Below are 10,476 nucleotides of genomic sequence, written 5' to 3' on the forward strand. Positions count from 1 at the left end.
ATGGGGCTTCTCTCTGCGAGTGTCGGTCCCTTTCGGAACCGAATCGTGGCGGTTCGCACGTGGAGCCGAGACCTCTCCACTCTTTCAGCTTCTCTTCGCAGCGGCGGCGCACTCGCGTCGGTACGGTGACTTTGGGTTTTTCTTCTTTTCATCAAAGTTGCTACTTTCAAAATCGATGAGTGCAAATTATTTGTTTTGCAACAGCTGCTCGTCATGTCTTGGATAACAGCGTGTTGCAGGAGTCGGAGCTGTATGTCTCTATGTGAGCTCTGTCGTGGGAAGGAACACGATGTTCCCCGTGCAGGCTGCCGACCCCCTCAACATGTACACAGACAAACAAACCTCTGCACTGTTTGTGCATCATCCCTCAGTTGTTCACTATCACGATATGTCTGGATGTTAACGTTTCATTTAGAAGTCGGTTTCCTCAGTTAGATCATGTTTTCATTGTTCGGGGGCGTGTCTCTGTTACGGTTGTGCGTTAAGCCAGTGCATGTTCATCTTATTCATTCATTCAGTTCCATCTACTTTTTAAAAGGTTAAGCAAATGTTTGCAGATATGGAAGAATATAACTACAACTGCTTGTGTGCGTTAGTTGGAATCTAAAAGTAGTGAACATTTTGAAAATAATGTTGTTTTTTCATTGTCGTTTCTTAAAAATAAGATTAATTGAGGTTCACTGGCTGGTAGCTTTTGCTGACTTTCTTCAGCAGACTTTCTATTTTTCTATTGAAGTAGAACAATCTAACCAGAGGAACTTGAAGTTCAAACTTTTTTTATTTTTATAAAATAGATAATGAGCTTCACTTCAACTCTAAACATTGAACTTCAAACTGTGTTTTATGAATGTACATTTATTTTAGAGACATCATATAGTTAATGTCACATGAATAATATTTTCCACTGGTTCCAATGAAACAAACCTATGTTATATTTTTAGTTTTCCTTAATTCTCTCTTTCTCTCTGGTGGACCTTGCATTGGAAATACAGGCCATCCCATACATTGGCAGCCCTGACATTAGTAACCGTGTTATTACACATATATTAGCACTGGTCTGTGTGTATAATACATTTATTTGTATAGCACTTTAATGTGTGGGCAGATATGGGCTGAAATTGTAGTAAACTGCAGCCACACGTTTTATTGCATTTTTATGTTTATTTGACTGAAAGATATCTCAATTCATCTTTAATTAAGTTTTGTTTTATGTTTTTATTCATACTTAATCTAAAATCTCTTTGAGAATAGAAGTTATTGTTCAACAATAACATATTGTAATTCAGATATACATTTTTATGTAAACAAAATGTTAGCTTATGTTTTGTGTGTATGTAAAACATCTGATCACCGAACAAACTATTGTCAGATTTGTATTATTCTCAAGTATCAATGCCACCATTGATACTTGAGAATAATACAAATCCAGAATCAGTCATGTTCTAATGATAAACCACAATCAAAGATTTTGAAGTTGTGTGTAAGAAACACATGTTTGCTACTTCCAAACGCGTTTATAACATTTAAGTATTATTATCTGTGATTGATATGCACAGGCGACTGATATGTGTATATCATGTGAGCTTAAAGCAACTGTTCCATGTATAAGTGAGCTATCTGCAACAGTGTATTATTGAAATTAAGTTATTTTTTATGCAGTTCACTATGCCCTTGTCATAACAAGATTTCAGTAATACTAGAAATAATGTCGCCGGACAGATGTCTTATACTAACATGTATGACTGATTCATAACAGCTGAAGATTTTTGGACTGTAGATTATCATGTTTCATTTTGTATCACCTGTCTACTACATAGCATGTTGAATTAATGACTTTCTGTTTTTAGTATGGCCCTTTCCTTATTGCTAATATGTTTAACATACAGAATCTTTATTTCAGAAGGCGTCACTGATCCAAAGGAGATGTGGAGGATTATATCAACACAGTTTTCCACTTGCTCGGTTACTTAGCTCAAACAAACCCCCTAGAGGTAGTGTATCTCCTAATACTATTACACTATGTTATGTAGCTAAATGAGTGCACCCAATGACCAAAGTCTTTTTAGGTCACTATTAGCCATTTGTACTTCATTATTTGTTTTCTGTTGAATTTGTTTAGGTTTTGAAAAGTTTTTCCCAAAGAGTGAAGAAAGCACGGGTGTCAACAAATCAGCTGAAGATGAACAAGGTTTGGATCATCATCAAAGCAGCATCTGTGGATCCTCTGTTGTCTTTCGCTGCACTGTATGACTGATTTTCTGATACTATTTAGATGAAAATACCAAAGAGCGGAACACAGATGATGATGAAGATGAAAGACAAAGAGGAAGAAAAAAAGAAGAATCACACTGGTGGACGCGTTTTCAGGTGCGACCAATTTTTTACTGATAACTGTCTTTAATGCTCATTAAAATGCACTACACACAGACAGTTATAACATGAAATGGTAATAATTAATACAATTACTTTGGCATCCTTATGTCACATAAATGAATATGCAGGTCTATAATACTCTTATAATGGTTCTGTTTCCACTCCTTTCCACTGTAAATGTGCAACTAGCTTGGTCACATTTCTTTATCAGTAAAATGTAATTGATTTTTCACTTTTTTTGTATTCGTTATCTTTTTGCGTTAAATTAAAATACGCAAGACTTTCAAAACTTTCAAATGTTGAAATTGATATTTTCCTTAAAACATATAGCACCAAACGTCACTAGTCTATTGTTAATAGGTGCTCATAGTTCTGAGACGCAGTATAATGGATTGTTTTTCAGTGGCTGCTGACACACCTACTGTCTCTCCTTTAATCAACCCTTCTCCTCTCTTACAACATTTTTTCTTCTACCAGGATGGCTTTCCCTTGGATAAAAAAGCAGTTCAGTACTTTGCAATTAGTGCAGCCGGCATGACCTCAGCGTTTTGGTACTTTTACTTTCGAGAGACGGGGCTGCAGATCTCCTGGAAGGACTTTGTGCATCATTACTTGAACAGAGGCTTGGTATGAGTGTTTTAGTTTTGGTATCATCCGTCTTTTATCAGTTTGTTGTTACAACCATGTGAGCAAAAACATAAAAAGTGCTCTCTTCACAGGTGGATCACCTGGAGGTGGTCAATAAACAATATGTCAAAGTTATTCCTGCCAATGGAGTGGAGACATCAGAAGTGGTTAGTTGCATGAAAAGGCTGTCATGTCCTTTTGCTTTTCATATCGGCCACTCAGTTGGTCAGTGTTAGTGGTATTTTGAAATCTAATTCAACACAGGTAGAGAAGAGTTCTACATTCAGCAAAATAATCTTAACTCACTTTTTCTTGAACTTTCACTCGCTACTGTCAACTGAGCAAAATCCATAAAAAATCCAATCCAATGATTCGGTTCACATAGTGGAAAAGCTATTACGTGGATTTTAAGTTACGATAATAAGGTCAAACAGCAATTTCCAAGGTCAAAAAATGTACTTTCATACACAAGCTTTAAAAAAAAAATAAGTCACCAAAATGGAAGAATTTTGGTGTTACTTGTTATTTCTTATTTCTAAAAAACTGTTTGCTTGGAAGTTTAAAGTGTATATCAATGAAACTGTATACTGCAAGTTGTTTGTTGTGTGTATGTTTCAGAGCTATTTGTGGTTCAACATTGGCAGTGTTGACTCATTTGAGCATAACCTGGAAATGGCCCAGCAAGAAATGGGTTTGGACTCACAGAAAGTACCTGTGTTCTACAGCAGTGAAAGTGACGGGTAAAACAAATACCTGAAACATTCATATCAAAGGGACTTTTATGCATATTAGATTTGCTCATGTTGATGTTATTTCTCTTTCCCACAGGACACTGCTTTTCAGTGTTCTCCCCACTTTACTCCTGGTTGGCTTTTTACTTTTTGCTATGCGGCAGGGACAAATGGCAGGAGGTCGTGGGGGTGGAGGGCAAGGAAACCCCTTCAGTATGAGTGAATCCAAAGCCAAGATTATAAAAGACAACATCAGCATTCGGTTCAAAGATGTTGCTGGCTGTGAGGAGGCAAAAGTGGAGATTTTGGAGTTCGTCAACTTCCTGAAGAACCCGCGGCAATACCAGGACCTAGGAGCCAAGATCCCAAAGGTGTGCCATTCTGTATATCAAGTATTGTGGCAAAGCGTTGGGGGATGAGTCTAACAGGAACATTTCAGTTGATGTATGTTTTTCCTCCAAAGAAGAGTATGGGTTGAGAATTAAGTTTTAAAGTGAGAAATTGACCCTTTTATTGAATAATTCATTAAGGCATTGGTATTGATCATTAAGCAACACCTTTGTTTTCAGGGTGCGGTGTTATTGGGCCCACCTGGAACTGGCAAGACCTTGTTAGCAAAGGCCACAGCAGGAGAGGCCAACGTCCCCTTTATCACCGTCAACGGCTCGGAGTTCCAGGAAATGTTTGTTGGCGTCGGCCCAGCGAGGGTCAGTACCGGGCACAGGAGTAATCTTAAAGCTGAATGATGGCCGAAATCATCTGTAAACAAAATGGTTCTTTGGATTGTCATGTTAGAGATACAAATATACTGATGAGCACAATCTATCTTTGCCCTGCTCTCAGTGTTCCAATAATAACACATCAGGAAATTATGCTAACTATAGTAGTAATGAAATCTAATTCATCAATCTGTTAAGATTATATCAGTGATTCCTCTCTGCTTTGTCCTATATAAGATAAGGGATACATTTGCCACAGCTAGAAAAAATGCCCCTTGCATCCTTTTCATTGACGAGATCGACGCAGTTGGCAGAAAGAGAGGCAATGGAAACTCTGGCAACCAGAACGAGCAGGAAAACACCCTCAACCAGTTGCTTGTGGAAATGGACGGTAGGCAATTTGAATCTCTTTCGGTGTTCAAGCCGATCTTCCTTTCCTGGTGCAAAATGTACAAGCTCTTTGTATGCTATCTGGTTTTATCATTACAGGATTCAACAGTAGCACTAACGTGGTCGTTTTAGCTGGGACCAATCGAGTTGATATCTTGGATCCAGCTTTAATGAGGCCAGGACGCTTTGATCGACATATATACATAGGTAAAGTGTTGCACTTATCTGAGGTCAGCCTGCTCTCCTGCTTTATAATGTCCTGCTCCCCGCTGGATGCATGAAAACTGGTTCCAGTTCAAATTCATCCCCATCTACGTCTTTTCTCTACAGCATCATTTATCACTGGGTTTGCTTTCAACATTCTTGTAAATCTGTTTTAACTTTTGCTAAGATCAATTCAAATTGCACTTTATCATTTGCATCACTAGTCTTTATGCCAGCTTCAAATGAGATGCTAAGCTTGAACTTAAATAACTTACTGTATGGTTTATATAGAAATAAGCCTCAAGCCGATTCGATTTGCGCCTGTTTACATGTCATGTCATTAAAAGAGTGTGTTGCACAGTGTGGGCTTTTATCTTTGTGGTTAAAGTGATTGATCTGTTTCTGCCTGCTATGATCTAATTTGCTTTACCCCAGCAGTGCTGAATAATAGTGGCCAGGGCAGTTTACTCTATTACAAATAAAACTGGGTCACAATGAAAGAGCCTGGTCTCTATAAAAGAAGGATTAGATGACTGGAGGCCAGCATGAGGAATAGCACACTCCTCTTTGTGTTGTTGAGTCTCTCTCGGCCACCTTTCCTTTCGTCTTTGTGTTGTTATATGTAAACCGCATTGATGAAATAAAGTTGCTTCAAACATTAATAGCACATGACTAATTAATGTTTAATCAGTAATAAGTTAGATAACGTATTATATCATTATGTGTCTAACTTTAAACAAAAATGAATGATTATTTTTGCTAACGTCTTCTCATTAAGCCAAAGGTTCGGCCATTGCTTAAGGACTCAAATCTAACTGCTACTTCACACACACTCAACTACCTTTGTATCATTCTCAGCTGCCACTTAAAGAACATACTCAAAATATAACCTCCAGAATATTCACCTTCTAGATGAGTGTTATTGACTTTATGACTTGAATTGTTCTCCACTTGTAAGATGTAATGCTGCAGTACGGGAGCTTCATGGCAATACACTGCTGTCACAGGATTTGGCTTTCAATGTTGTCTTTACTGCCCAGTTTGATGTGCAGAATTTGATGCACAGCTCTTCAAACTTAATTTCATATTGTTGTTGTTGGCACCTACATTTCTAATTTGACTTTCTCTAGCTGGTGTCCTCTTTTGTGCTGCTGTAAAAAAGTGTTTAGACAACCTTGTTATCAGCTATGTATTGGCCGTTAACCATTTGTCAGTGTCATCTTGAGAATTCGCTGTATGACAACAAGCTTCAGCGTCATATGTGCAAAAGTGACATTTTCATGAGGCTCAAAATCTGAGGCACACTTGAGTTTCCTTGCTGAGCAGTTTGAAATAGTAATCTTGTTTTTGTATCAGTAACATTATCATGTGATCCTGTTTCTTCTATGGTATCCCTTATTCTGTATCTTATTTTGCGCACTGCTTATTATTCCTTTTGTTTTCAAAGAAAATGTCCTGAACATTCATGATATATTTGTTTTCTTTTTTTCTACAGGCCCACCAGATATTAAAGGCAGGGCATCCATTTTTAAGGTGCATTTACGACCTCTGAAGTTGGACATTAGTATACAAGTGGAGGCTTTGGCCAGTAAGCTAGCTGCACTGACCCCAGGTTTCACTGGTAAGAACAAGAGATGTGTGTTCATGTTTGCATGCGTTCAATAAGCTCAGGCTTTGGATTAATCAACAATGATCATTGTCTTCTTTATCTCTCACTGTATATAAAAACAATGTATTACACCGCAGTCTATAACTTGGTTGTTGTCGCTCCTTTTGTGTCTCAGGAGCTGATATTGCTAATGTGTGTAACGAGGCTGCTCTAATAGCTGCACGGCACCTCGACCAACATGTCAGCACGAAGCACTTTGACCAGGCAGTCGAGAGAGTTATTGGAGGTAAGTCTGCTGCTATGACAATATTTAGAATGACTATTGGATATGGGTTACCGTAATCAAGTTAGTTCGTAGTAAAAGCAATTTCAATACATCTCTGTATTATGATGACTTATAATGTACGTTTTTATTGATTCATAATTTCTATTGATCCATAAATGTGAACTTTGGCCTCACATTTTAGATATACATAGGGCCTTTAATATAGTAACTTACATTATATTGCAATATATCTCATTGAGACTTTCCTGTGAGGATTTGATTCCACAGTACTTACTGTGGGATTTATTGCCATACTCAAAGATAGTTTTTGGCTCATGCACCAACCCAAAGACATCCCTCAACTGTATTTACTTTATGCTTGAAGGGCACATCAACCCAGATTACCTATTGCTGGTAAAAATCACAAACAGTGCAGTTAAATAAGACATCCTCCTTGCTCTCAGGTCTAGAGAAAAAGAGTCAGGTACTGCAGCTCCCGGAGAAAACCACTGTGGCGTATCATGAGGCCGGACATGCTGTAGCGGGCTGGTTCCTAGAACATGCGGACCCTCTTCTTAAGGTAGTCACACCATCTCCTTCCTCCTTTCCCTTGCACTGCTGCTTGCTGATCTGAATTCCTCTGCAGCCCTTGTTATGTTACAATCATATTGATAATTAGAATACTTATAATGTACTCCCTCAGGTGTCAATTGTTCCCAGAGGTATAAGTTTGGGCTATGCACAGTATCTGCCGAAGGAACAGTACCTGTTCACCCAGGAGCAGCTGTTTGACAGAATGTGCATGACGCTGGGGGGCCGCGTGGCTGAGCAGGTTTTCTTTCGACGAATTACCACCGGTGCGCAGGATGACCTCAGGAAAGTCACACAGTCTGCATATGCACAGGTGATCACCACATTTGACCACAAACATGATAACGATAGGCTGTAAACTACTGTATGTGATTCTAAATATACCTTGTAATGTTATGCAATTGGGAGTGTTGTGTCACACATTCTCATATGCTGGAATAGATGTTTGAAGAAATGTGGCAGTGACTCATATAAATGCTTAAAATAGACAACACTACTTACAAGATTAGTTTTTTGCTCGGTATGTTAAGTTGGTTTCAAGATTGATTTTCTCAAAATCATAGTGACGGGTCAATCACAGACCATGTGAAACCGCAGGTCCTGTATCACTGCAAGCTATTATTGTCTATGTTGAGTTCTGCTAACATGTAGCTTCATGCAGGCAAACTGCAGAACCAACTTGAAAGTAGTATTTTTAACTGCCCAGACTATTTCTGCAGGCACACAATTAGAAGTCAGAGAATGATGTTGTAACCAAAGACACATAAGAAGCATCTTATGCGTCTTTTATTCACACCGCTCATTTCTCCCCATATTTTAGGTTGTACAGTTTGGAATGAACGAGGCAGTGGGTCAGGTGTCCTTTGACCTGCCTCAGCAGGGTGATGTAGTAACTGAGAAGCCCTTCAGTGAACCCACAGCCCAGCTTATAGACCAGGAGGTCCGCCTGCTTATTGATTCTGCCTTCCAACGAACACTTCAGCTCGTTACAGACAAGAAAGAAATGGTGGAGAAGGTGAGAACTAGTATCACTGATGACAAGAGAGAAGTAAACCAATATGATGCAGCACCTTTACTGCTCATTTTTGGTTTGTTTGAATTAGTATTTTTAAACAAAACTATTTTTCAACAAACTGGTTGGAAGAACTGTGCAATGGCAAACCTCAACTACCTTTTGTTCAACATCTAGTTGTGATATTTAAACTGTATAAATAATTACTATGACTTCCACTCTTGTAATTCTAGCGCTTGTTGTTTACTATAACTGGTCATGTGTTGCAGGTGGCAAAACGTCTTCTAGAAAAGGAGATTCTAGACAAAGCCGACATGGTGGAGCTGCTAGGAACTCGTCCTTTTCAGGAGAAGTCATCGTATGAGGAGTTTGTTGACGGGCTGGGGGAGTTTGAGGAGGACACCTCGCTACCCGAAGGGCTGAAGAACTGGAACAAGAACCAAGCGGAGGAAAAAAACCCAAAGAATGGACAAGACAAAGCAGCCCTTTACCTATAGGTGGACGCGCAGCCTCAAAGAATATGTCACCGTATTCAGTTGAATATAGTTCCGCAGCATCTGGTCCAGACAGTCAGGGCTCTGAAAAAAATCCCTTGTTGATCTCACGGACAGCTGCAAAGGGAGCGATGATGATGTGTTGCACAGGTCTTAAATAGCCTAGATAATGCATCTTTCAAGTTGTAGATTGTGTACTCTGCAGGGAATTCCCAAAAATTACTCTTTTTACTTTTAGGTCAGTTTTAAATCAGTAAGCTGAGGCTTCTGTGAAAAGTGCAGTTTGTGACTTCTCAGGCCTTCTCAGTCCTAAAGTGCAATAAGACCCACAAACATACGACAGAATAATCTGTCGTGGTTACAAATTACAAAACAGAAATCAAAAGAGCATTCAAAATACATTAACATCATGTGACGGGTACATTAGTTGTGGTGTATATTTACACACAGTACTGTAAATGAGTTACATTTTATTCTGGGGCACATTGCCCTTATCCAACCATACATCTATGAATGCAATAAGACTGCTTCCAATCTTGGCCACCACTTTATTAGTTAGTAATTCAATATTTAAAAGCTGTTTTCCTTGAGTGGATCAACCAGATTCGTCTCTTGTTTCTTTGATATTTAAGTTTTTACTTAATTTTTTTACTTTTGACTTTTTTAAATCTTTCTTCACACCATCGTACAATGAAAACATTCTTAGACATTGTGTCTTAGCTCAAATACCTTTTCATCACCATCAACCTGGTTCTTATTCATTTATCAGTAAAGGTAGATGTTAGATCTCAAGGGTTTATACATTTGCTTTGTGCGCACATGACTGATATTACAAATGCAATTAGATCACATGTACTGTAGGTTATTGTTGTCTCCTCAGTGTCCCATAGTTACAATAGTCAACATTGATGCAGTCATCCATCACTTTAGGATGATTAAGAACTGGGAACCACTGAGTTGAGTAAACATTCATTATAAGCTAGCAAAATGCCATCCCACAAAATCTTCACTCACTCACACTACCTCAGAGTCTCTGTATTCTTAACTGCCTCTGAAAAAATAATATGAATCCCTCTGCAATTCATTAGTTACACAAATCACACTACAGTCTGGTTATGCTGTTTTTGTTCATCATATGAAATTACATTCAGTCTGATGTGTTCTGTGCTTTCCTGCAGTTCATGTGAGTAATAAGTAAGGGCTCAAAGTAAAGACAGGATTAATTGGCTTTTACATTGATGGATTGGCTGACCTATGACACCCTCGTCCAGCATGATAACAAATTGCTGTTTCTCAGGAAATCATCATTCTGTCAATTGTGGCTTGTGTTTGAATGTGTTCCCTAATTATGAGGCAACCAAGCTAAGCTTGATAGCCATTCATGTAGCATTCTCATTTATTGTGAACCAGTTCAAGGTTTAGTTATGCACTGTTATTGAATGTTAGTAGTGCTAATAGTGG

The 10,476-nt window shown here is 38.6% G+C and overlaps 1 protein-coding gene across 1 annotated transcript; it reads left to right on the plus strand.

The window, feature by feature from the left end:
• LOC306735970 (mitochondrial inner membrane m-AAA protease component AFG3L1-like) lies at positions 1-9,018 on the plus strand (the record flags this gene model as incomplete). Its single annotated transcript, XM_079217543.1, has 17 exons — positions 1-120; positions 1,901-1,991; positions 2,120-2,215; positions 2,273-2,367; positions 2,851-3,000; positions 3,093-3,167; positions 3,619-3,740; positions 3,829-4,102; positions 4,301-4,438; positions 4,688-4,841; positions 4,940-5,047; positions 6,540-6,665; positions 6,829-6,939; positions 7,383-7,498; positions 7,622-7,822; positions 8,330-8,524; positions 8,791-9,018. 17 exons carry the CDS (start codon positions 1-3, stop codon positions 9,016-9,018), a joined length of 2,400 nt encoding a protein of 799 aa, XP_079073669.1.
• Positions 9,019-10,476: the final 1,458 nt, after the last annotated feature.

This window comes from Taurulus bubalis (genome assembly GCF_910589615.1).
Source record: "Taurulus bubalis genome assembly, chromosome: 4".
Taxonomy (NCBI): domain Eukaryota; kingdom Metazoa; phylum Chordata; class Actinopteri; order Perciformes; family Cottidae; genus Taurulus; species Taurulus bubalis.